At 53.6% G+C, this 27,833-nt stretch overlaps 1 protein-coding gene across 1 annotated transcript in view; it reads right to left on the bottom strand.

Moving 5' to 3' along the window:
• LOC140404761 (neuroligin-4, X-linked-like) overlaps positions 1-27,833 on the bottom strand; it is a 1,287,888-nt gene that overhangs the window by 1,032,649 nt on the left and 227,406 nt on the right. Inside the window, 2 exon segments of the mRNA XM_072493476.1 lie at positions 3,690-3,918; positions 3,920-4,346. Of these exon segments, the coding sequence (XP_072349577.1) occupies positions 3,690-3,918; positions 3,920-4,144 (454 nt within the window). The 5' untranslated portion in view covers positions 4,145-4,346.

The following is a 27,833-nucleotide window of genomic DNA, read 5'->3' as shown; positions in this document are numbered from 1 at the left end:
ACCGTCAGCCCATTGGGTCCAGACCTGGGCCCAACACTTTAGGGAGGATATAAAGATTTGGGTTTGGGTCAGATTAAGGTTTGGGGTCAGGGTTTAGGGTTAGTGCTCAGGATTATGGATTGGGTTAAGGCATCAGCTTGTGACACGGCCGACTAGGCCATTCTGGATTTGGTGATGCGTAATGAGGCAGACTTGATTGGGGAATTTAGGGTTAGGGTTAGGGCCTTCGGGGGGGCAGTGACCACAGTATGATAGAATTTACCCCGCCGTTTGAGACGGAGAAGCTGGAATCAGGTGTAACGGTTTTCATAGCATGGCATTTGCAATGCAGAAGGAGGTCATTCGGCCCATCAAGCCGGTACCGGCCCTTGGAAGGAGCACCCTAACTGGGCCCACACTTCCACCCTATCGCCGTAACTCAATTACCCCTCCTAACCTTTTGGGACACTAAGGGGCAATTTAACATGGCCAATCCACCTAACCTGCACATCTTTGGACTGTGGGAGGAAACCGGAGCACCCGGGGGAAACCCACGCAGACACGGGGAGAACGTGCAGTCTCCGCACAGACAGTGACCCAGCGGGGAATCGAACTTAGGTACCTGGAGCTGTGAAGCAACTGTGCTAACCCACTGTGCTACCTTTACAACTGGGTAAAGGTAACTACAAAGACATGAGGGAGGAGCTGGCCAGAGTTGGTTGGAAAAGGAGCCGAGCAGGGAAGACTTGGGGGGGGTTATTAGGGAGGCACAACAGAAATTCATCCCAAGGAGGAGGAAACATGCTAGGGGGGGGGGCAAACTGACGAGGGAGATCAAGGACTGCATAAAAGCAAAAGAAAAAGCATACAAAATGGCGAGGATTAGTGGGAAGCCGGAGGATTGGGAAGCCTTTAAAAGCGAGCAGAGGACAACTAAATAGCAATAAGGGGGGAGAAGATGAAGTACGAGTGCAAGCTAGCTAGTAATATAAAGGAAGATAGGAAGAGATTTTTTTCAAGATATAAAAGGTAAGAGAGAGGCAAAAATAGACATTGGACCACTAGAAAACGTGGCTGGAGAAGTGGCTGGAAACAAAGAAATGGCAGAGGACTGAATTGTTACTTTGCATCAGTCTTCACGGTGGAAGACACCAGTGGGATGCCCGAGCTCCAGGAGAACCAGGGGGCAGAGGTGAGCGCAGTGGCCATTAGTAAGGAGAAGATTCTGGGGAAACTGAAAGGTCTGAAGGTGGATAAGTCACCTGGACCGGATGGACTACACCCCTGGGTCCTAAAAGAGTTAGCTGAGGAAATTGTGGAGGCATTGGTGATGATCTTTCAGGAATCACTAGAGGCAGGAAGGGTCCCAGAGGACTAGAAAGTGGCTAATGTAACACCGCTGTTTAAGAAGGGAGGGAGGCAGAAGATGAGAAATTTTAGGCCGGTTAGCCTGGCGTTGGTCATTGGTAAGATTTTAGAATCCATTATTAAAGATGAGATCGCGGAGTACTCGGAAGTGCATGGTAAATAGGACTGAGTCAGCACGGCTTCGTCAAAGGGAGGTCACGTCTGACAAACCTGTTAGAGTTCTTTGAGGGGATTACAAGGAAGTTAGACAAAGGAGAACCAGTGGACGTGATTTATTTAGATTTCCAGAAGGCCTTTGACAAAGTGCCGCACAGGAGACTGTTAAATAAGTCAAGGTTCCATGGTGTTCAGGGTAGGATCCTGGCATGGATCGAGGATTGGCTGACTGGCAGAAGGCAGAGAGTGGGGGTAAAGGGGTCTTTTTCAGGATGGCAGCCGGTGACTAGTGGTGTGCCTCAGGGGTCTGTGCTGGGACCTTGGGAAGGGTCCAGAGGAGGCTCACAAGAACGATCCCTGGAATGACGAGCTTGTCGTACGATGAGCAGTTGAAGACTCTGGGTCTGTACTCGTTGGAGTTTAGAAGGATGAGGGGGGGATCTTATTGAAACTTACAGGATACTGCGAGGCCTGGATAGAGTGGACGTGGAGAGGATGTTTCCACTTGTAGGAGAAACTAGAAGCAGAGGCCACAGCCTCAGACTGAAGGGACGATCCTTCAAAACAGAGAGGGTGGTGAATCTGTGGAACTCTTTGCCGCAGAAGGCTGTGGAGGCCAAATCACTGAGTGTCTTTAAGACAGAGATAGATAGACTCTTGATTAATAAGGGGATCAGGGGTTATGGGGAGAAGACAGGAGAATGGGGATGAGAAAAATATCAGCCATGATTGAATGGCCGAGGAGACTCGATGGGCCGAGTGGCCTAATTCTGCTCCTATGTCTTATGGTCTTAATGATAGGGTTATGGCTACGGTTATGTTTCGGGTTAGGGTTGGGTTTGGGGTTGGGGTTTGAGTCACTGTTGGGATTGGTGTTAGTGTTAGGGTCTGGGTTGGAGCTAGGATTAGGGTTAGGGTTGGTGTTGAGGTTAAAGTTAGGGTTAGGGTTTAGGATTGGGGTGAGAGTCAGGGTTAGGTTTAGGGTTTAGGTTTTGGGTGAAGGTTAGGGTCGGGTTTAGGGTTAGGGTTGAGGGTTAGGGTTGGGGGTTACGGTAAGCGTTATGGATTGGGGTTAGAGTTCAGGGTTTGAACATACATAGATGGAACATACATAGGACATACAGTGCATCGCGTCTGCACCAACCCTCTTAAGCCCTCACTTCCACCCTACCCCCGTAACCCAATAACCCCTCCTCACCTTTTTGGTCACTAAGGCCAATCCACCTAACCTGCACGTCTTTGGACTGTGGGAGGAAACCGGAGCACCCGGAGGAAACCCTCGCAGACACGGGGAGGACGTGCAGACTCCGCACAGACAGTGACCCAAGCCGGGAATCGAACCCGGGACCCTGGCGCTGTGAAGCCACTGTGCTAACCATGGTGCTACCGTGCGGCCCTAGTTTGTGGTGAGGGGTTAGGGTTAGGGTATCGTATTTAGTTTCACATTCTCCATGACCTCACTGTGATTCGGCCAATGTGAGTTGGGCGAGGTCCCTCTCTTGAGCATGTTGAGGAGAATCTACCGTGTGAGCAGGAACTCTGTCCTCCCTCCGCCTGTGACCTGTCCCCGTTTCCACACTATTCCCCATGGCCTTCATATCCCAGCTTCCGAATCCCAACCCACCCCCTCTCCTCAGCCCCGCCCTTTACCTCTCCACATCCTTGTCCTCCACTCTCCTCCTTACCTACTCCCCACTCCACCCCCCCCCCCCCCTCACACACACACTCCTTCCCCCCCACTCCCCTCTGCCATCTGCTCTTCCCAACCCGGGCGACCGTTGCCCAGCAACGCTGGGACAAACCCCGATGGGGAGGGCAATCCTCCTCCTGCGAGAAGGCTGACGGTCAAGAATGATCCAATCGGGTGACGGAGGGCCCTCTCGCTGACCGCCGTGCTTTGGGGAGGTGTGGGTGGGGTGGGGGGGGGGGGGTGAGGATGAATGTGGGGGTCGGCCAACGGCACCAATGGTCAGAGGTCATGCAATGACCCCTCTGGAAGTGGCCAATGAGATCTGTCCATCGATAGGGTGAGCTAGCGGTTCGAGTCCCACCACCCCAGAGCGGGCGTCTCCGTTTTGGCCCCTCTCTGAAGACCCGTTTCCCCCCCCCCCCCACCCCCCACCCCCCCGCCTTCCCCCCCATCCCCCTCCCGCCGCCACCAACACCCCTAACCCCTGTAGGCTTACCGTTCTCGGTGGGCACGTAGATGTTGAGGTAGAGGCAGTCCTCGCTCTGCTCCTGGATGTAGGTGGCCACGTCGTCCAGGTTGGAGAGGAACCAGACAGGGAGCATGACCTCGGGCAGCATGCCGTGGATGTTCTGGGGGCAGACGGGGGCGAACTGGGTGGCGTTGCGGACGTCGGTCCAGGAGGCGGGCGCCTCGGGCGGCTGGAAGCGGCGCTCACCGATGGGGGGGGGTGGCGAAGGGCACGCCCAGGTACTGCACCACCGGGCCCAGGATCTCGTTGTTGAGCTCTTTCCTCACCCCCCGCAGCTTGCCGTAGTTGGTGGCCACCACCGGGTACGTCTCGTCCTGCTTCTGGCAGGTCAGCAGGCCGACGAAGGCCAGGGCCTCCAGCACCCACAGCAGGAGGCTCAGGCTGGAGGGGCGCCCCCACGGGAGGGCCTGGGCGCCGGCCATCGCCCTCGGCGACCCTGGCTGGGGGCAAATCGGGCGGCAGCGCCCCGGCCTCGAATTCAATCCTTCCCGGCCGCAGGCTCTCGACGCCTCGGTAGGGGGCGGCTTCACTGATGTCCCCCCCTGGCGCTCCCGCGGGCCTCCATGGATCAGGCGTGCCGGGGTCAACACCGCTCTTCCCTCATGCCAGCCGGGACGCGAGGCACTGCAACGAGAAAGGGAACACAAACAGTCAGCCTCCCGGCAAGAGAGCAAATCAAAAAACCCAAAACATCCCCCCCCCCCCCTCCGCCCGCGAAGGAACCCGCTGCCGTCCCCGTCACAGGAATCCAGGAGCTCCAGGCATGTAGGCCCCAATCACACCCTCCTGGGTCGTTTCTGTTGGCACCGACCCTCCGAAAGAGCGCCCTCAGCTCGGCCCACTCCCCCCAACCCTACCCCCGCAACCCCCACCGAACAAGCACGTCTTTCGGGGCCTTGTGGGAGGAAACCGGAGCGCCCGGAGGAAGCCCACGCAGACACGGGGAGAACTCCGCACAGACAGTGACCCAAGCCGGGAATCGACCGCTGTGCAGGTTAGGTGGGGCTACGGGGTTGGGGGGCGGGGGGCCTAGCTCGGGTGCTCTTACAAAGGGTCGGTGCAGACTCGATGGGCCGAATGGCCTCCTTCTGCACTGCAGCGATTCTATGGCTCTGTGATACACATGCACACGGCAACCACTCAGAGCACCAGGCGCACAGGTCAACTCTCACACACGTACACGCAAACACATGGGCTGACACACACAGGCTGACACACAAACATGGACCCACACACAGGCACACACATCCACACACAGACAGACATTGGCACACAGTCACACACAGGCAGACACACGCAGGCAGACACACATAGAACATAGAACAATACAGCGCAGTACAGGCCCTTCGGCCCACGATGTTGCACCGAAACAAAAGCCCTCTAACCTACACTATGCCATTATCATCCATATGTTTATCCAATAAACTTTTAAATGCCCTCAATGTTGGCGAGTTCACTACTGTAGCAGGTAGGGCATTCCACGGCCTCACTACTCTTTGCGTAAAGAACCTACCTCTGACCTCTGTCCTATATCTATTACCCCTCAGTTTAAAGCTATGCCCCCTCGTGCCAGCCATATCCATCCGCGGGAGAAGGCTCTCACTGTCCACCCTATCCAACCCCCTGATCATTTTGTATGCCTCTATTAAGTCTCCTCTTAACCTTCTTCTCTCCAACGAAAACAACCTCAAGTCCATCAGCCTTTCCTCATAAGATTTTCCCTCCATACCAGGCAACATCCTGGTAAATCTCCTCTGCACCCGCTCCAAAGCCTCCACGTCCTTCCTATAATGCGGTGACCAGAACTGTACGCAGTACTCCAAATGCGGCCGTACCAGAGTTCTGTACAGCTGCAACATGACCTCATGACTCCGGAACTCAATCCCTCTACCAATAAAGGCCAACACTCCATAGGCCTTCTTCACAACCCTATCAACCTGGGTGGCAACTTTCAGGGATCTATGTACATGGACACCTAGATCCCTCTGCTCATCCACACTTCCAAGAACTTTACCATTAGCCAAATATTCCGCATTCCTGTTATTCCTTCCAAAGTGAATCACCTCACACTTCTCTACATTAAACTCCATTTGCCACCTCTCAGCCCAGCTCTGCAGCTTATCTATGTCCCTCTGTAACCTGCAACATCCTTCCACACTGTCGACAACACCACCGACTTTAGTGTCGTCTGCAAATTTACTCACCCACCCTTCTGCGCCCTCCTCTAGGTCATTGATAAAAATGACAAACAGCAACGGCCCCAGAACAGATCCTTGTGGTACGCCACTTGTAACTGAACTCCATTCTGAACATTTCCCATCAACCACCACCCTCTGTCTTCTTTCAGCTAGCCAATTTCTGATCCACATCTCTAAATCACCCTCAATCCCCAGCCTCCGTATTTTCTGCAATAGCCTACCGTGGGGAACCTTATCAAACGCTTTGCTGAAATCCATATACACCACATCAACTGCTCTACCCTCGTCTACCTGTTCAGTCACCTTCTCAAAGAACTCAATAAGGTTTGTGAGGCATGACCTACCCTTCACAAAGCCATGCTGACTATCCCTGATCATATTATTCCTATCTAGATGATTATAAGTCTTGTCTCTTATAATCCCCTCCAAGACTTTACCCACTACAGACGTGAGGCTCACCGGTCTATAGTTGCCGGGGTTGTCTCTGCTCCCCTTTTTGAACAAAGGGACCACATTTGCTGTCCTCCAGTCCTCTGGCACTATTCCTGTAGCCAGGCAGGCAGACACGCACACAGGCGGACACGCACAGGTGGACACACTGGAAAATAAAGCTTGCCACCTCCCTCTGTCATAGTGAAGGTTTGCCTGAATTGAGGATGGGGGTGAGTTTACCCACGTGAAAATGAAAATGAAATGAAAATCGCTTCTTGTCACAAGTAGGCTTCAAATGAAGTTACTGTGAAAAGCCCCTAGTCGCCACATTCCGGCGCCTGTTCGGGGAGGCTGGTACGGGAATTGAACCGTGCTGCTGGCCTACCTTGGTCTGCTTTAAAAGCCAGAGATTTAGCCCAGTGCTAAACCAGCCCCTTACACGTCACTTACTCTCTCCCACTGAACCAAAATCAAAGCAAATGTTCACTGGAACAAATGTGGAAGGTGCTATCTAAATGCAGCTACACTACGGGACAGGTACAGCGGCTTTGGTCGATGGGGGTGGGGGGTGGAAGTGTTGATTCAGTAGAATGATACTGAGACTAGAAGGGTTAATTCTGGGGACTTTTCCCTTGGATTTTGATGGTTAATGGGTGGGGGAGGTGGGGGGGGGGAAGGGATCTAAACGAGATGATGATTGGACGATTCGATCAGATTGATAGAGACGAATTGTCGCCTCTCGGAGGTTTGGGGGGGGTCCAGAACAAGGGATGCAGAACCAATGCAATTGCAAAGAGTGAATTTTACTGGTGTGTACAATCGACAATTGTGGACGATCGCTCCCTGTGATTGAGCTAGCTTCAAGTGACCAGGGATCTGATAGCCTTGGGATCCACTGGAATCACTCACAACAGGCCAGCTACCTCTAGAGAGAGCCCCCCTTTGCAACCCCACGATATGTGCAAAACGGGACTAGGGCAGTTTTCCCAGGAAAAGAGATGGCCGCCAGAGGTCTTCTGATCAGGCGAGAATGACTTGCATTTGTACAGCGCCTTTCCTAGGCGCTACAGAATCTCAACAGTGCGGAAGGAAGGCTATTTGGCCCATCGAGTCTGCACCGACCCTCCGAAACAGCCACGCCCCTATCTCCGCAACCCCACCTAACCCGCACATCTTTGGACTGTGGGAGGAAACCTGAGCACCCGGAGGAAACCCACGCACACACGGGGAGGATGTGCAGACTCCGCACAGACAGTGACCCAAGCTGGGAATCGAACATGGGACCCTGGAGCCGTGAGGTCGGGTCACTCGGGAGCGAGGGTCAAGGCGGACGAGGGGGGTTGGTTTGCCCAGGCCGTTGACAGGGGCCTGCGCAGGGTGGCTAACGGGGGCCTGGAACACTGGGCCACACAGGTCTCCTCCGTCGGGCCTGCAGGTCAGGCCTGAGGGGCCACCCCCGCTTAGGGGCACGAGGGTCACCCCACCCCACCCATCCTCCCCCCCCCCCCCCCACGCAGGGGGAGACAGTGACACCGCGAGGCGATACCTCTCTCGACAGGCCCCGCCAGAGTTTACAACAACAACGGAGATTTACAGAGAGCCTTTCACGGAGTGAAACACCCCCAGGGTGGACCCACACTCAACACAGACCATCACCCAACCCCAAATAGGGAGGTGTCACCTCGGGGGACCTGAAACTTAGGCTGCCTGTCAGGAGAGTCTGAAAGGGGGGGGTGGGGAGAGAGAGAGAGAGAGAGAGAGAGTTGGAGAGAGAGAGAGAGAGAGACAGAGAGAGAGAGACAGAGCGAGGGACGGAGAGAGCGAGAGAGAGAGAGAGACAGAGCGAGGGAGGGAGAGAGAGAGAGAGAGAGAGAGAGGGAGTGGGAGAGAGAGAGAGACCGAGAGAGAGACAGAGTGAGGGAGGGAGAGAGAGAGGGAGAGAGAGAGAGAGAGAGAGGGAGTGGGAGAGAGAGAGAGACAGAGAGAGAGACAGAGCGAGGGAGGGAGAGAGAGAGAGCGAGACAGAGAGAGAGAGGGAGTGGGAGAGAGAGTGAGACAGAGAGAGAGACAGAGCGAGGGAGGGAGAGAGAGAGACAGAGCGAGGGAGGGAGAGAGAGAGAGAGAGAGACAGAGCGAGGGAGGGAGGGAGAGAGAGAGAGAGAGACAGAGCGAGGGAGGGAGAGAGAGAGAGAGACGTAGAGAGAGACAGAGCGAGGGAGGGAGGGAGAGAGACAGAGACAGAGAGAGAGACAGACCGCGGGAGGGAGAGAGGGAGTGGGAGAGAGAGAGACAGAGCGAAGGAGGGAGAGAGAGAGAGAGAGAGAGGGAGTGGGAGAGAGAGTGAGACAGAGAGAGAGACAGAGCGAGGGAGGGAGAGAGGGAGTGGGAGAGAGAGAGAGAGACAGAGCGAGAGACAGAAGGAGGGAGGGAGAGAGAGACAGAGAGAGAGAGACAGAGCGAGGGAGGGAGAGAGAGAGAGACAGAGAGAGAGACAGAGCGAGGGAGAGAAAGAGAGAGACAGAGAAAGGGAGAGACAGAGAGAGGGAGCAGGAGACAGACAGAGAGAGGGAGAGAGGGAGTTGGGGAGTGACAGAGCGCGTGAGAGAGAGAGAGAGACAGAGAGAGTGGGAGAGAGAGCAGGAGAGAGAGAGGGAGAGAGGGGGAGTGAGTGTGAGAGAGAGAGAGGGAGGGAGTGAGGAGGAGTGAGAGAGAGAGAGAGAGGGGGAGAGAGAGAGACAGAGAGAGAGAGAGGGGGAGAGAGAGAGGGACGGAGAGAGAGGGACGGAGAGAGAGAGAAAGGGGGAGAGAGGGAGAGACGGAGAGAGGGAGACAGAGAAACAAAGGGAGCGGGAGAGAGAGGGAGAGAGGGGGAGGGAGAGAGAGGGAGGGAGAGTGAGGGAGAGAGTGAGGGAGAGAGTGAGGGAGAGAGTGAGGGAGAGAGTGAGGGAGAGAGTGAGGGAGAGAGTGAGGGAGAGAGTGAGGGAGAGAGTGAGGGAGAGAGAGAGGGGGAGAGAGAGAGGGGGAGAGAGAGAGGGGGAAGAGAGAGAGAGAGGGGGAGGAGAGAGAGAGAGAGGGGAGAGGGGAGGAGAGAGAGAGAGAGGGGAGAGAGAAAGAGAGAGGGACGGAGAGAGAGAGAAAGAGAGAGAGAGAGAGAGGGACGGAGAGAGAGAGACAGAGAGAGAGAGAGACAGAGAGAGAGAGAGACAGAGAGAGAGAGAGAGGGAGGGAGCGGGGGGGGGAGAGAGAGCGAGAGAGACAGACAGAGGGAGAAAGAGGAATGAGAGAGAAAGACAGAGAGAGAGGGAATGTGAGAGAGAGAGAGAGAGAGAGAGAAAGGGAGCGGGTGGGAGAGAGACAGAGATACTGATGCACTATCAATGACCACGAGACGAGAATGGTGGAACAATCGAGGCTTTATTGAGCAAAGATGTTGTGCCTCCTGTAGCTGGAACCAGAATGGCTGCAGCTCGGTGAGCACACACTTTTATACCCCGCCTGGTGGGCGGAGCCAGCAGGCAGGGATTTACCGTTGTACCCTTACTATACGGGCAGTGCCGTAATACATATAATATGCCGCTAGTGGTGACTACCACAGAGACAAAGGGAGCGGGAGAGGGAGAGAGAGAGAGAGAAAGAGAGAGAGACTGAGAGAGACAGAGAGAGAGAGAGAAAGCGAAGGGGAGAGAGGGAGTGAGAGAGACAGAGAGGGAGTGAGAGAGGGGGGGGAGAGAGGGAGGGGGAGCAGGAAATCAACAGGGTTGGGAATCTTTGGGATTCTCCGCCCCAGAGGATTGTGGGGGCCCCATCGCCGGAAGGTTATGGGATGGCCGGATCTTTGGTCTCTCAGGGAATTATGGGATATGGGGGAGCGTGGGCGGGGGAGACGGAGTTTCGAGGGCCATCATCAGCCATGATGGTCCAGAATGGCGGAAGAGGCTGGACAGAGCCACGGAGCCAGACACAAACCATGGCTCAGAAAGAGGCCATTCAGCCCATCGTATTTGTACCGGCTGAAAAATGAAACGCTTTCAAAAGAAATGACTAAAGTAGCTGCCCACTCTAACTCCACCGTCCAGCTGCGGGGACCTGCGCCCTCCGGCTTACTGCACTTCTGGCGCAGATGCGGCTGCCTCTGAAAGGGGTTGAGGGTCTCTGCCTCCACCGCCAGCGTAGGCCGCGATTTCCAGACACCTTCCTCCCTCTGCCAATCGCCTGTGCCCCCCTGGCCTCTCTGCCAAGGGAACCAGGGCCTCCCTGTTGACCCTCTCCAAGCCCCTCGTAATCTTGTACACCTCAGTTAGCCCCCCCCCCCCCCCCTCAGCCTCTCCTGTCCGAAGGAGAACAGCACTGGAAACCACTGGACTTTAGCACAAACATCCACGAACCGTTGTTTCCGATCACTGGGACAACTTTGGATTCAGCACGCCACCTTCCTCTGTACCCCGGAGATCTCACATCCCTGACCAGTCTGCCGCGTGGGGCCTGGTGTCATGGGAATGTCCCTTTAAGAAATGTCTGCCTGCTCCAGTGGCTGCAGTGAGGTCGGAGTGTGGGTGGAGCTGAGCTCTGGCTCGGCTTTTTAGTTTCGCTTTGACGGAAAGCTTGGGTGTGTCTGTGTTTTTTTAGTTTTGTTTCAGTGTTGGAGATGCAGCCAGACAAAGAAGGTGTACTGCTGTTCTCTCTGCCATCTAAAGACTATGGGGGCGATTCTCCCAAATGTTTCCGCCGTCTCGTCTCGCGACGGCTCGAACCGGGCCCAGGTACGACCTATTCTGACCCCCACAGGGGGCCAGCACGGAGCTGGAGCCAAATGGGCGCCGCGCCAACCCGCGCATGCACAGTTGGGGCGCGCCAAACTGCGCATGCGCGGGGGACTGCTCCTGTGCCCCCCCCCCCCCCGGCCCTTCGCGCAGAGTTCCCGCCGGCAGCCACCAGGGGGTGAACGGCGCCGGCGGGGGCTCTGTCGCATCCGCGCGGCCGCTCGGCCCGTATGGGCGGGAGAATTGGCGGCCCTGCCGATTCCAGCGGCCGGCGCCGATTTTCCGCATCTCGGAGAACCGGGCGCCGGCGTCGGGGCGCGGTTGCGGCAATTTTCCAGCCCGGCGCAGTGCTCGGAGAATTTCCCCCCATGTCTAGATCATTTGGTGAATTCAGAGTGATAACTGCTCTCAGTAGAGAATTTAAACCTGATGTGTTTCTGCAAAAAGGGCTCTTTTTGACTTATGGATGTAGCAAGGAAAGATTAAGAGTTACTTATAGAGTACTGTATTCTGTGGGGGATTTATTGGTGTTGATAGTTAAGATGTTTACTGTGGGTTTATAAAGTGTTCACTGGATTCATAAATAAACATTGTTTTTGTTTAAAAGTACTTTAGCTCTCTGTTGCATCACACATGGAGAGTGGGCCTTGTGCTCCCCATAACCACAATCTATTAAACGTTGTGGGTCAGGTGAATTCCATGATACACTTCGGGCCTCTCTAAACCCTGGCCCGTAACACTTGTCAAATGCCTCACTGAAATCCATGTAGACAACATCCACTGCACTACCCTCATCAATCCTCCCTGTTACGTCCCGAACAAAATGGACTATGTTAGCAAGACAAGACCGTCCCCTCACAAAACCATGCTGACCATCCCAGATCCGTCCCCGCCTTTGCTAAGTACTTGTAACCAACTTGCGACAATAATAAAGACGATTAAGATTAGTATTATTAAATTTGCCTCCCACCAAAGGCAGACTGGCTGGCCGAGAGTTTTCAGTCCTATCCCTCGCACCCAATTTAAATAATTGTAGACGTTCATCGGCTTACAATCCTCCGCGACCTCACCCGTGGCTAGTGAGGATTAGAAAATGTTCCTCAGAGCATTTGCTATTCCCTCCCAAGGTTCCTTCACCAGCCTGGGATACAATCCATCCGACCCTGGCGATTTATCCACTTTCAGGTCCTCAAATACTTCCTCTCTCACTTTCCTTACTGTATTTAATGTCTCACACTCCTCTTTAACTGTCTCCTTAGTGAAGATGACAAAGGAATCATTTGACAATCCTGTAGATATCTTCGGAATCAACCACAAGTTACCATCTTCTTGGGCCCTCCCATTTCCTTAGTTATTCTCATGGAGTCATAGAGCACAGACACAGGCCCTTCAGCCCACTATGTCTATGGTGACCTTCAAAGACCAATCGATACTAACCCCATTCACCAGAACTTGGTCCAGATCCGAGTCTGCCTTGGCGATTTAGGTCCTCGACCAGATGCTCCTTAAGTGTTGCGAGAATGTCTGCCTCGACCACCGTCTCAGGCAGAGCTTTCTGTATCCCTATCGCCCTCTGGATGATAAAGTACTCCCTCAGGTCCCCCTCTAAACCACTTACCCCTCACCCTAAACCTACGCCCTCTGGCCTTAGACACCTCTGCCATGGGGGAAAAGATTCTGACCATCCACCCTCTCCATGCAGAACCCGCAGGAACATTAACATGCAGAGGGATCTGGCCGTGCAGGTCCACACTTCCCTGAAAGTGGAGAGGTTGAGTAAACTGGGGTTGTTTTCACTGGAAAGACGGAGGCTGAGGGGAGACCCGATAGGGGTCTACAAAATTACGGGAGGCACAGACAGGGCGGATAGTCTGAGGCTTTTCCCCAGGGCGGAAGTGGCAATGACGAGGGGGCACAGGCTCAAGGTGAGAGGGGGGGGGGGAAGTTTAAGGGAGACGCGCGAGGTGAGCATTTCGCGCAGGGAGTGGGGGGTGCCTGGAACGCGTTGCCGGGGGATGTGGTGGAAGCAACATTGAAGAGGCACCTGGATGGGTTCGTGAATAGGGGGGAAGTAGAGGGATACGGACCGAGTGAGGGCAGAGGGTTTTGTTTTTCGTTAGGGGGCCACGGTCGGCACGGGCTCGGAGGGCCTGGTCCTGGGCCGTACTTTTCTTTGTTCTTTGTTCTCTGCACCTCTATCAAAACCCACCCCTCAGCCTCCTCTGCTCCGGGGGATAAACAAACCCAGCCTGCCCACTCTCCTCACGGCTGAAACCTCCCGTCCCAGGCAACATCCTCCGTATCCCCTCCAGGGCAATCCCGTCCTTCCGATGGTGTGGTGACCAGAACAGCACACGCTATTCCATCAGTGGCCCAACCAGTGTTTTCCAAAGTTGCGCCGAGATCGCCCTCCGCCTATATTCTATGCCCTGGCTAATGGAGGCAAGAACCCCCTGTGCCATCTGCGCCAGTGTTCCCACCTCTGGAGCTGTGAAGCAATTGTGCTATCCACAATGCTACCCGTGCAGCCCTCAATCCACATCACAAACAGCGAGGGTCCCTGCGGGAGACCGCTCCTCACAGGCTTCCAATCACAGCCCCAGGGTCCCGGCTTGGGTCAGTGTCTGCGCGGAGTCTGCGCGCTCTCCCCCGTGTCCGCGTGGGTTTCCTCCGGGTGCTCCGGTTTCCTCCCACAAGTCCCAAAAGACGTGCGGGGTCCAGGACGGGAGGCGTGGGGCCGCGGCAGGGGGTGCTCTTTCAGGGGGTGGGCGCCGACTCGATGGGCCGAATGGCCTCCTTCTGCACTGTAAGGATTCCATAAGCTTCCTGCTTCCTGCTCAATCTTCCCTCGTGCGTTCCCAATTTGGCCCTCCAGATTTGGCAGTATTCTCAGTATCTTTGTTGGAACGCGTCTACAATGTGCCGATCGCATCTCGTTTCGAAACGCGCCCCCCCCCCCCCCCCCCACTGCTCTGACACTGTTTTCCCGCCAAATAGCTGAAGCCAGCCCACTTTCACCAGATCACCGACGGCCGCCGGTGTCAACTGGCCCTGTTCCCCAGCAGAGACAGGAGCAACATCGAACACCGCCCATTCCTGGGAATTCAGGAAGCACAGCACCGAAGCATTTCTGAGCGATGATGTCCTCACAGAATCGTTACAGAACAGAAGGAACAATTCGCCCCGTGGGGTCTGCACTGACCGGTGGAAACCCCCTCACCTGCCCACCTAATCCCAATGGGCAGCACTTCGACTGAGGGGACCAGCTGCTCCCTCTCCCCCCTGTCCTCGCCCCTCAGAATCTTGTCCGCCTCGATCAGGCCGCCCCTCAGTCTTCTCTGCTCCAGAGAAAACAACCCCAGCCTATCCACCCTCTCTTCATAACTGAAATGTTCCATCCCAGGCACCATCCTGGTGAATCTCCTCCGCACCCCCTCCAGCGCAATCACATCCCTCCTGTAATGTGGCGACGAGAACTGCACACAGTGCTCCCGCTGTGACCTCACCAAAGTTCTGCACAGCTCCATCCAACCCATTCCGCTCCCCCTCACTCCCACTCTGCCAACCCCCACCCAGCCTTAAGACTGAGAGAGAGAGAGTGTGAGAGGGACAGGGATTGAGAAACAGCAGATTCTAGACAATGTGGAAGTTCCTCCAGACTGATTCCTGGGATTGGCGGGAGTGATGTACGAGGAGAGATTGAGTCGGTTAGGATTATATGTACTGGAGTTCAGGAGAATGAGGGGGGATCTTCGAGAATCCTATAAAATTCTAACCGGACTGGACAGGGTCGATGCAGGAAGGATGTTCCCGATGGTGGGGGGGACTGGACAGGGTCGATGCAGGAAGGATGTTCCCGATGGTGGGGGGGGGGGGACTGGACAGGGTCGATGCAGGAAGGATGTTCCCGATGGTGGGGGGTACTGGACAGGGTCGATGCAGGAAGGATGTTCCCGATGGTGGGGGGGGGACTGGACAGGGTCGATGCAGGAAGGATGTTCCCGATGGTGGGGGGACTGGACAGGGTCGATGCAGGAAGGATGTTCCCGATGGTGGGGGGGGGACTGGACAGGGTCGATGCAGGAAGGATGTTCCCGATGGTGGGGGGGACTGAACAGGGTCGATGCAGGAACGATGTTCCCGATGGTGGGGGGGGGGGACTGGGCATGGTAGATTCAGGAAGGATGTTCCCGATGGTGGGGGGGACTGGACAGGGTCGATGCAGGAAGGATGTTCCCGATGGTGGGGGGGGGACTGGACAGGGTCGATGCAGGAAGGATGTTACCGATGGTGGGGGGGACTGAACAGGGTCGATGCAGGAACGATGTTCCCGATGGTGGGGGGGGGGGACTGGGCATGGTAGATTCAGGAAGGATGTTCCCGATGGTGGGGGGGACTGGACAGGGTCGATGCAGGAAGGATGTTCCTGATGGTGGGGCGGGGGACTGGGCATGGTAGATTCTGGAAGGATGTTCCCGATGGTGGGGGGGACTGGACAGGGTGGATGCAGGAAGGATGTTCCCGATGGTGGGGTGGGGGGACTGGACAGGGTGGATGCAGGAAGGATGTTCCCGATGGTGGGGGGGACTGAACAGGGTCGATGCAGGAAGGATGTTCCCGATGGTGGGGGGGACTGAACAGGGTCGATGCAGGAAGGATGTTCCCGATGGTGGGGGGGGGACTGGACAGGGTAGATGCAGGAAGGATGTTCCCGATGGTGGGGGGGGGGACTGGACAGGGTCGATGCAGGGAAGATGTTCCCGATGATGGGTGTGTCCAGAACCAGGGGTCACAGTCTGAGGATTCAGGGTAAACCATTTCGGACACAGATGAGGAGACATTTCTTCACCCAAAGAGTGGTCGGCCTGTGGAATTCATTACCACAGGAAGTAGTTGATGCTAAAACATTGAATATATTCAAGAGGCGGCTGGATATAGCCCTTGGGGAGAATGGGATCAAAGGCTATGGGGAGAAAGCAGGATTGGGCTATTGAGTTGGAGGTCAGCCATGATGGTGATGAATGGCGGGGCGGGCTCGAAGGGCCGAATGGGCTCCTCCTGCTCCTATCTTCGGTGTTTCTATGTCCCGAGTGAAGAATTCACAGGTCAACATCGGGAGAAAAATGCAGAGGACAATGTGTGACTGTACAAAGAGCGGTCATCTCGCAAAATGTCCACAGTCACTTCCCAGGAACAGAAGAAATCAAAGCCCGAGGCCCACCGAGCGACAGGAGGAGATATTCAAGACATGGTTGGCGGTTTGTCAATGTTGGCATAGTCCCAGAGGACCAGGGGCAGCTTTTCCCCCTGATATGGGGCGGGGGGGGGGGAGGGGCGGGGGGGGGGGAGAGAGAGCTGACTGGTGGCCATTTAACCGGAGGCTCTCCACCCCTCAGGCGAAGGGGCAAGGTTGAGGAAGCGGGTTTGGTGGGTGGGGGGGGGGGGGGCGCTTGGTGGGTAACCCCAGCCCGTATGGGAAGCGAACCCACGCTGCTGGCTTCGCTCCGCATCACGAACAAGACGTCCAGTCAACTGAGCGAAGACCACCCGAGCGGGGTTTAAGGAGCATCTTAAGGGAGAGAGAGAGAGAGAGAGAGAGAGACGGAGAGGGTTAGGCAGGAAATTCCCGGGATTGGGCAGAGGGTGGATTTGGGTCAAGGCAGGGGGTGGATATGGATCGAGGCAGGGGGTGGTTATGGATCGAGGCAGAGGGTGGATTTGGGTCAAGGCAGGGGGTGGATATGGATCGAGGCAACGTGGTGGATATGGATCGAGGCAGGGGGTGGATATGGATCGAGTCAACGCGGTGGATATAGATCGAGGCAGGGGGTGGATATGGATCGAGGCAGGGGGTGGTTATGGATCGAGGCAGGGGGTGGATTTGGGTCGAGGCAGGGGGTGGATATGGATCGCGGCAGGGGGTGGATATGGATCGAGGCAACACGGTGGATATGGATCGAGGCAGGGGGTGGATATGGATCGAGTCAACGCGGTGGATACAGATCGAGGCAGGGGGTGGATATGGATCGAGGCAGGAGGGAGGATATGGATCGAGGCAGAGGGTGGATATGGATCGAGGCAGAGGGTGGATATGGATCGAGGCAGAGGGTGGATATAGATCGAGGCAACGCGGTGGATGTGGATCAAGGCAGGGGGTGGATATGGATCGAGGCAACGCGGTGGACATGGATCGAGGCAGGGGGTGGATATGGATCGAGGCAGGGGGTGGATATGGATCGAGGCAGGGGGTGGATATGGATCGAGGCAGGGGGTGGATATGGATCGAGGCAGGGGGTGGATATGGATCGAGGCAGGGGGTGGATATGGATCGAGGCAGGGGGTGGATATGGATCGAGGCAGGGGGTGGATATAGATCGAGGCAGGGGGTGGATATGGATCGAGGCAGGAGGGAGGATATGGATCGAGGCAGAGGGTGGATATGGATCGAGGCAGGGGGAGGATATGGATCGAGGCAGAGGGTGGATCTGGATCGAGGCAGGGGGTGGATATGGATCGAGGCAGAGGGTGGATCTGGATCGAGGCAGGGGGTGGCTATGGATCATAGAACATAGAAAAATACAGCACAGAACAGGCCCTTCGGCCCACGATGTTGTGCCGAACCTTTGTCCTAGATTAATCATAGATTATCATTGAATTTACAGTGCAGAAGGAGGCCATTCGGCCCTTTGAGTCTGCACCAGCTCTTGGAAAGAGCACCCTACCCAAACTCAACACCTCCACCCAACACCAAGGGCAATTTTGGACACCAAGGGCAATTTAGCATGGCCAATTCACCTAACCCGCACATCTTTAGACTGTGGGAGGAAACCGGAGCACCCGGAGGAAACCCACGCAGACACGGAGAGAACGTGCAGACTCCGCACAGACAGTGACCCAAGCCGGAATCGAACTGGGACCCTGGAGCTGTGAAGCAATTGTGCTATCCACAATGCTACCGTGCTGCCCTTAAGAACAAATAAATCTACACCATATCATTTTACCGTAATCCATGTACCTATCCAATAGCTGCTTGAAGGTCCCTAATGTTTCCGACTCAACTACTTCCACAGGCAGTGCATTCCATGCCCCCACTACTCTCTGGGTAAAGAACCTACCTCTGATATCCCTCCTATATCTTCCACCTTTCACCTTAAATTTATGTCCCCTTGTAATGGTTTGTTCCACCCGGGGAAAAAGTCTCTGACTGTCTACTCTATCTATTCCCCTGATCATCTTATAAACCTCTATCAAGTCGCCCCTCATCCTTCTCCGTTCTAATGAGAAAAGGCCTAGCACCCTCAACCTTTCCTCGTAAGACCTACTCTCCATTCCAGGCAACATCCTGGTAAATCTTCTTTGCACCTTTTCCTAAGCTTCCACATCCTTCCTAAAATGAGGCGACCAGAACTGTACACAGTACTCCAAGTGTGGCCTTACCAAAGTTTTGTACAGCTGCATCATCACCTCACGGCTCTTAAATTCAATCCCTCTGTTAATGAACGCGAGCACACCATAGGCCTTCTTCACAGCTCTCTCCACTTGAGTGGAAACTTTCAAAGATGCATGAACATAGACCCCAAGATCTCTCTGCTCCTCCACATTGCCAAGAACTCTACCGTTAACCCTGTATTCCGCATTCATATTAGTCCTTCCAAAATGGACAACCTCACACTTTTCAGGGTTAAACTCCATCTGCCACTTCTCAGCCCAGCTCTGCATCCTATCTATGTCTCTTTGCAGCCGACAACAGCCCTCCTTACTATCCACAACTCCTCCAATCTTCGTATCGTCTGCAAATTTACTGACCCACCCTTCAACTCCCTCATCCAAGTCATTAATGAAAATCACAAACAGCAGAGGACCCAGAACTGATCCCTGCGGTACGCCACTGGTAACTGGGATCCAGGCTGAATATTTGCCATCCACCACCACTCTCTGACTTCGATCGGTTAGCCAGGTCGAGGCAGGAGGTGGATATGGATCGAGTCAGGGGGTGGATATGGATCGAGGCAGGAGGGAGGATAGGGATCGAGGCAGGAGGGGGATATGGATCGAGGCAGGGGGTGGATATGGATCGAGGCAACGCGGTGGATATGGATCGAGGCAGGGAGTGGATATGGATCGAGGCAACGCGGTGGATATGGAACGAGGCAGGGGGTGGATATGGATCGAGGCAACGCGGTGGATATGGATCGAGGCAGGGGGTGGATATGGATCGAGGCAATGCGGTGGATATGGATCGAGGCAACGCGGTGGATATGGATCGAGGCAACGCGGTGGATATGGATCGAGGCAACGCGGTGGATATGGATCGAGGCAGGGGGTGGATATGGATCGAGGCAATGCGGTGGATATGGTTCGAGGCAGGGGGTGGATATTGATCGAGGCAGGGGGTGGATATGGATTGAGGCAGGGAGTGGATATGGATCAAGGCAGGGGGTGGATATGGATCGAGGCAGGGGGTGGATATGGATCGAGGCAGGGGGCGGATATGGATCGAGGCAGGGGGCGGATATGGATCGAGGCAGGGGGCGGATATGGATCGAGGCAGGGGGTGGATATGGATCGAGGCGGGGGGTGGATATGGATCGAGGCGGGGGGTGGATATGGATCGAGGCGGGGGGTGGATATGGATCGAGGCGGGGGGTGGATATGGATCGAGGCGGGGGGTGGATATGGATCGAGGCGGGGGGTGGATATGGATCGAGGCGGAGGGAGGCCGGGCCCTGGTGTTGAAGATGCAAGGCCTCAGGAGCCCCCGCCTGATTTGAATGCACCTCACACCCTTTGCAAAGTAAATTAAACGCTGCACACGCATCCATCGCACAGTTCTGCGGCTGACCATTCCCCCAGCAACCAAGGACCCATTTTGTTTGCAAAGAGGGAGCGAGACAGAGAGCGAAAAGGAGAGAAAATCAATCCCAGAAAAGCAATTGAAGCTGGGAGCAGAGACCATCCACAAATCGATGCACAATTTTAACAAGGCGAAGGGAAAAAAAAATTCAGTAGAACAGACGAGTAAACAGGGAGCCCGTGGGGCCACGGGACTCGCAATCACTTACTGCACAATGCAGTCTCTCAGGCTCGAAACTTGCCCAGCTTCCCATGTTTCAGTGGGAGGTGGGAGGGGGTGGCGAGAGGAGACAAATGCAAATTGCGTGAGGATTGTGTTTGAGGTAGGCTGAAATCCAGCAGTGGGTTTCGACCACCTCGGCGGATTAAGGCCGTTGTAAAGACCCTTGTCACTCAGTCTTACGATGGAAAGGAAAGGGCATTGGGCTAAATTAGACACACTCTCAATGTCCCCCTCCCCCCCCCCCCCCGCCCCCTCTGCCACCACCCCCCCTCCAGCTCGCAGCCTATTAATTATTTGCCACTTTCTCCTCGGCCTGTCTCCCCATCGATCCGCTGCTCACACACACCCATCCTCGGCAGGGCCAACGGGCTGACATTGGGGGAAATGCCTGTGTGCGTGCCTGGGACACAAACACAGACAATTCCCAGAACGCCAGAGATTGGGAGACGGGAAGCAAGATATATCAGAGTATTATAGTGAGGGGTGTGTGGTATATCCCACACCCCTCACTGTAACACTGATATATCCCACACCCCTCACTGTAACACTGATATACCCCACACCCCTCACTGTAACACTGATATACCCCACACCCCTCACTGTAACACTGATATACCCCACACCCCTCACTGTAACACTGATATACCCCACACCCCTCAGTGTAACACTCTGATATACCCCACACCCCTCACTTTAACACTGATACACCCCACACCCCTCACTGTAACACTCTGATATACCTCACACCCCTCACTGTAACACTGATATACCCCACACCCCTCACTGTAACACTCTGATATACCCCACACCCCTCACTGTAACACTCTGATATACCCCACACCCCTCACTGTAACACTGATATACCCCACACCCCTCACTGTAACACTCTGATATACCCCACACCCCTCACTGTAACACTGATATATCCCACACCCCACACTGTAACACTCTGATATACACCACACCCCTCACTGTAACACTGATATACCCCACACCCCTCACTGTAACACTGATATACCCCACACCCCTCACTGTAACACTCTGATATTCCCCACACCCCTCACTGTAACACTGATATACCCCACACCCCTCACTGTAACACTCTGATATACCCCACACCCCTCACTGTAACACTCTCTGATATACCCCACACCCCTCACTGTAAAACTCTCTGATATACCCCACACCCCTCACTGTAACACTGATATACCCCACACCCCTCACTGTAACACTCTGATAAACCCCACACCCCTCACTGTAACACTCTGATATACCCAACACCCCTCACTGTAACACTCTGATAAACCCCACACCCCTCACTGTAACACTGATATACCCCACACCCCTCACTGTAACACTCTGATATACCCAACACCCCTCACTGTAACACTCTGATATACCCAACACCCCTCACTGTAACACTCTGATAAACCCCACACCCCTCACTGTAACACTGATATACCCCACACCCCTCACTGTAACACTGATATACCCTCACACCCCTCACTGTACCACTCTGATATACCCCACACACCTCACTGTAACACTCTGATATACCCCACACCCCTCACTGTAACACTGATATACCCCACACCCCTCACTGTAACACTCTGATATTCCCCACACCCCTCACTGTAACACTGATATACCCCACACCCCTCACTGTAACACTCTCTGATATACCCCACACCCCTCACTATAACACTCTGATAAACCCCACACCCCTCACTGTAACACTGATATACCCCACACCCCTCACTGTAACACTCTGATATACCCCACACCCCTCACTGTAACACTGATATACCCCACAGCCCTCACTGTAACACTGATATACCCTCACACCCCTCACTGTAACACTCTGATATACCCCACACACCTCACTGTAACACTCTGATATAACCCACACCCCTCACTGTAACACTCTCTGATATACCCCACACCCCTCACTGTAACACTGATATATCCCACACCCCTCACTGTAACACTCTCTGATATACCCCACACCCCTCACTGTAACACTGATATACCCCACACCCCTCACTGTAACACTCTGATATACCCCACACCCCTCACTGTAACACTGATATACCCCAAAGCCGTCACTGTAACACTCTGATATACCCCACACCCCTCACTGTAACACTCTGATATACCCCACACCCCTCACTGTAACACTCTGATATACCCCACACCCCTCACTGTAACACTCTGATATACCCCACACCCCTCACTGTAACACTGATATACCCCACACCCCTCACTATAACACTCTGATATACACCGAACCCCTCACTGTAACACTCTGATATACCCCACACCCCTCACTGTAACACTGATATACCCCACACCCCTCACTGTAACACTCTCTGATATACCCCATACCCCTCTCTGTAACACTGATATACCCCACACCCCTCACTGTAACACTCTCTGATATATCCCACACACCTCACTGTAACACTCTGATATACCCCACACCCCTCACTGTAACACTCTGATATACCCACACCCCTCACTGTAACACTCTCTGATATACCACACACCCCTCACTGTAACACTCTGATATACCCCACACCCCTCACTGTAACACTCTCTGATATACCCCACACCCCTCACTGTAACACTGATATACCCCACACCCCTCACTGTAACACTCTGATATATACCACAGCCCTCACTGTAACTCTCTGATATATCCCACACCCCTCACTGTAACACTCTGATATATCCCACACCCCTCACTGTAACACTGATATACCCCACACCCCTCACTGTAACACTCTGATAAAGCCCACACACCTCACTGTAACACTGATATACCCCACACCCCTCACTGTAACACTGATATACACCACACCCCTCACTGTAACACTCTGATATACCCCACACCCCTCACTGTAACACTGATATACTCCACACCCCTCACTGTAACACTCTGATATACCCCACACCCCTCACTGTAACACTGATATACCCGACACCCCTCACTGTAACACTCTGATATTCCCCACACCCCTCACTGTAACACTCTGATATACCTCACACCCCTCACTGTAACACTCTGATATACCCCACACTCCTCACTGTAACACTCTGATATATCCCACACCCCTCACTGTAACACTCTCTGATATTCCCCACATCCCTCACTGTAACACTCTGATATACCCCACACCCCTCACTGTAACACTGAACACTGATATACCCCACACCCCTCACTGTAACACTCTGATAGACCCCACACCCCTCACTGTAACACTGATATACCTCGCACCCCTCACTGTAACACTCTCTGATATACCCCACACCCCTCACTGTAACACTCTGATATACCCCACACCCCTCACTGTAACACTGATATACCCCACACCCCTCACTGTAACACTCTCTGATATATCCCACACCCCTCACTGTAACACTGATATACCTCGCACCCCTCACTGTAACACTCTCTGATATACCCCACACCCCTCACTGTAACACTCTGATATACCCCACACCCCTCACTGTAACACTCTCTGATATACCCCACACCCCTCACTGTAACACTGATATACCCCACACCCCTCACTGTAACACTCTCTGATATATCCCACACCCCTCACTGTAACACTCTGATATACCCCACACCCCTCACTGTAACACTCTGATATACCCCACACCCCTCACTGTGACACTCTGATATACCCCACACCCCTCACTGTAACACTCTCTGATATACCCCACACCCCTCACTGTAACACTGATATACCCAACCCCTCACTGTAACACTCTCATATACCCCACACCCCTCACTGTAACACTGATATACCCCACACCCCTCACTGTAACACTCTGATATACCCCACACCCCTCACTGTAACACTCGCTGATATACCCCACACCCCTCACTGTAACACTCTGATATATCCCACACCCCTCACTGTAACACTCTGAAATACCCCACATCCCTCACTGTAACACTGATATATCCCACACCCCTCACTGTAATACTCTGATAGACCCCACACCCCTCACTGTAACACTGATATACCCCACACCCCTCACTGTAACACTCTCTGATATTCCCCACACCCCTCACTGTAAAACTCTGATATACCCCACACCCCTCACTGTGACACTCTGATATACCCCACACCCCTCACTGTAACACTCTGATATACCCCACACCCCTCACTGTAACACTCTGATATACCCCGCACCCCTCACTGTAACACTCTGATAGACCCCACACCCCTCACTGTAACACTCTGATATACCCCACACCCCTCACTGTAACACTGATATACCCACACCCCTCACTGTAACACTCTGATATATCCCCACACCCCTCACGAACTCTATGATATACCCCACACCCCTCACTGTAACACCGATATATCCCACACCCCTCACTGTAACACTGATATATCCGACAGCCCTCACTGTCACACGCTGATATTTAACATAGAACAATACAGCGCAGTACAGGCCCTTCGGCCCACGATGTTGCACCGAAACAAAAGCCATCTAACCTACACTATACCATTATCATCCATATGTTCATCCAATAAACTTTTAAATGCCCTCAATGTTGGCGGGTAGGGCATTCCACGGCCTCATTACTCTTTGCGTAAAGAACCTACCTCTGACCTCTGTCCTATATCTATTACCCCTCAGTTTAAAGTTATGTCCCCTCGTGCCAGCCATTTCCATCCGCGGGAGAACGCTCTCACTGTCCACCCTATCCAACCCCCAGATCATTTTGTATGCCTCTATTAAGTCTCCTCTTAACCTTCTTCTCTCCAACGAAAACAACCTCAAGTCCATCAGCCTTTCCTCATAAGATTTTCCCTCCATACCAGGCAACATCCTGGTAAATCTCCTCTGCACCCGCTCCAAAGCCTCCACGTCCTTCCTATAATGCGGTGACCAGAACTGTACGCAATACTCCAAATGCGGCCGTACCAGAGTTCTGTACAGCTGCAACATGACCTCCCGACTCCGGAACTCAATCCCTCTACCAATAAAGGCCAACACTCCATAGGCCTTCTTCACAACCCTATCAACCTGGGTGGCAACTTTCAGGGATCTATGTACATGGACACCTAGATCCCTCTGCTCATCCACACTTTCAAGAACTTTACCATTAGCCAAATATTCCGCATTCCTGTTATTCCTTCCAAAGTGAATCACCTCACACTTCTCTACATTAAACTTCATTTGCCACCTCTCAGCCCAGCTCTGCAGCTTATCTATATCCCTCTGTAACCTGCTACATCCTTCCACACTATCGACAACACCACCGACTTTAGTATCGTCTGCAAAATTACTCACCCACCCTTCTGCGCCTTCCTCTAGGTCATTGATAAAAATGACAAACAGCAACGGCCCCAGAACAGATCCTTGTGGTACTCCACTTGTGACTGTACTCCATTCTGAACATTTCCCATCAACCACCACCCTCTGTCTTCTTTCAGCTAGCCAATTTCTGATCCACATCTCTAAATCACCCTCAATCCCCAGCCTCCATATTTTCTGCAATAGCCTACCGTGGGGAACCTTATCAAACGCTTTGCTGAAATCCATATACACCACATCAACTGCTCTCCCCTCATCTACCTGTTCAGTCACCTTCTCAAAGAACTCAATAAGGTTTGTGAGGCATGACCTACCCTTCACAAAGCCATGCTGACTATCCCTGATCATATTATTCCTATCTAGATGATTATAAATCTTGTCTCTTATAATCCCCTCCAAGACTTTACCCACTACAGACGTGAGGCTCACCGGTCTATAGTTGCCGGGGTTGTCTCTGCTCCCCCTTTTTGAACAAAGGGACCACATTTGCTGTCCTCCAGTCCTCTGGCACTATTCCTGTAGCCAATGATGACATAAAAATCAAAGCCAAAGGTCCAGCAATCTCTTCCCTGGCCTCCCAGAGAATCCTAGGATAAATCCCATCAGGTCCCGGGGACTTATCTATTTTCAGCCTGTCCAGAATTGCCAACACCTCTTCCCTACGTACCTCAATGCCATCTATTCTATTAGACAATTGTAGCGAGGAGCTGGGTGGATTGGGGGGCGGGGGCGGGGGGGGGGGGGGGGGGGGAGGGTGTGGTGTGGTGAGGGTTTGTGTGGTGAATATGGGATCAATATCACAGGTTTCATATCTGGCCTGAAAATCCTCTCAGATTCTGCACTGTGCAGATGAATCCTCGATTAAATTCCACCCTGCGACTCACTTCCTTGTGTCTATTATTCTACATAGACAATCCATGAGAGCTGTAAGACGTGGTCTGCTCCGCCTTTCAATGAGATCGTGACTGATCTGATGTGATAATCGTCAACTCCGCTTTCCCGCCTCATCCCCGTAACCCTCGATCCCCACACTGATCTGTCCATCTCAGCCTTGAACATACTGAACAGCCCAGCCCCGACAGCTCTCTGCGGGAAAGAATTCCACAGATTCACTCCCCTCTGAGAGAAGAAATTCCTCCTCATCGCTCTCTTCATTGGGTGACTCCCTTCCTCTGAGATATTGCCTCTGGTCCTGGACAAGCAGTGCTTCAAAGAAATTCGAAGGGCGAAGGGCAGCGACGAATTAGCATTGGCAGAATGGGGTTTTAACCCCAAGGTTTTTAATAAGTAGATTAAAAGCAAGAGGGTGATCAGGGAACGCGTTGGGTCCATTAGTGAACACAGGGGCAATCTGTGCGTGATGGATGATCCCAATCTTGTACTACAAGCCTGTATCTCTCACAGGGAATGTTAGGTGTTGGTTTTTTTTTTTTAAACACACACACATGTACAGTGCCACGATAGACAACCACCTCCTCACCCCTCCCCGCGACCCAAAACCAATCAACTGACTACACACCAACCGCTGTAATCAGAAAATCATCCACCAGAGCCCCGATACCATCCTCCATCATTCCTTCAATCCTAATTTCCTTACGTTACACGTTAATGTCTTTATTTTATCCATGGTCCTCTTCCAAACTGTCCAACATTCCCTGGATCAGGACATGTGCAGCTAGCCTCAAATAATGCTCGACCCATTCCATTCGCCTCTGTTGCATTGGCAGGATCTTATTCCCAGCATATTGTCCAGGAGGTAGTCCAGGAGAGGTACACCCCACAAATCAGACACCCAGTGGATCAAATTCCTTCCCATTCACTCCCACTGTACACAATCCCAGTGGATCAAATTCCTTCCCATTCACTCCCATTGTACACAATCCCAATGGACCCAAGCCCCTTCCCATTCACTCCCACTGTACACAATCCCAATGGACACAAACCCCTTCCCATTCACTCCCACTGTACACAATCCCAATGGATCAAACCCCTTCCCGTTCACTCCCATTGTACACAATCCCAATAGACCCAAACCCCTTCCCATTCACTCCCACTCTACACAATCCCAATGGACCCAAACCCCTTCCCGTTCAGTCCCATTGTACACAATCCCAATGGACCCAAACCCCTTCCCATTCACTCCCACTGTACACAATCCCAATGGATCAAACCCCTTCCCGTTCACTCCCACTGGATACAATACCAATGGATCAAACCCCTTCCCATTCACTCCCATTGTACACAATCCCAATGGACCCAAACCCCTTCTCATTCACTCCCACTGTACAGAATCCCAATGGAC

This window comes from Scyliorhinus torazame, chromosome 31 (genome assembly GCF_047496885.1).
Source record: "Scyliorhinus torazame isolate Kashiwa2021f chromosome 31, sScyTor2.1, whole genome shotgun sequence".
Classification (NCBI taxonomy): domain Eukaryota; kingdom Metazoa; phylum Chordata; class Chondrichthyes; order Carcharhiniformes; family Scyliorhinidae; genus Scyliorhinus; species Scyliorhinus torazame.
This window is presented reverse-complemented; position numbering and strand designations above follow the sequence as displayed.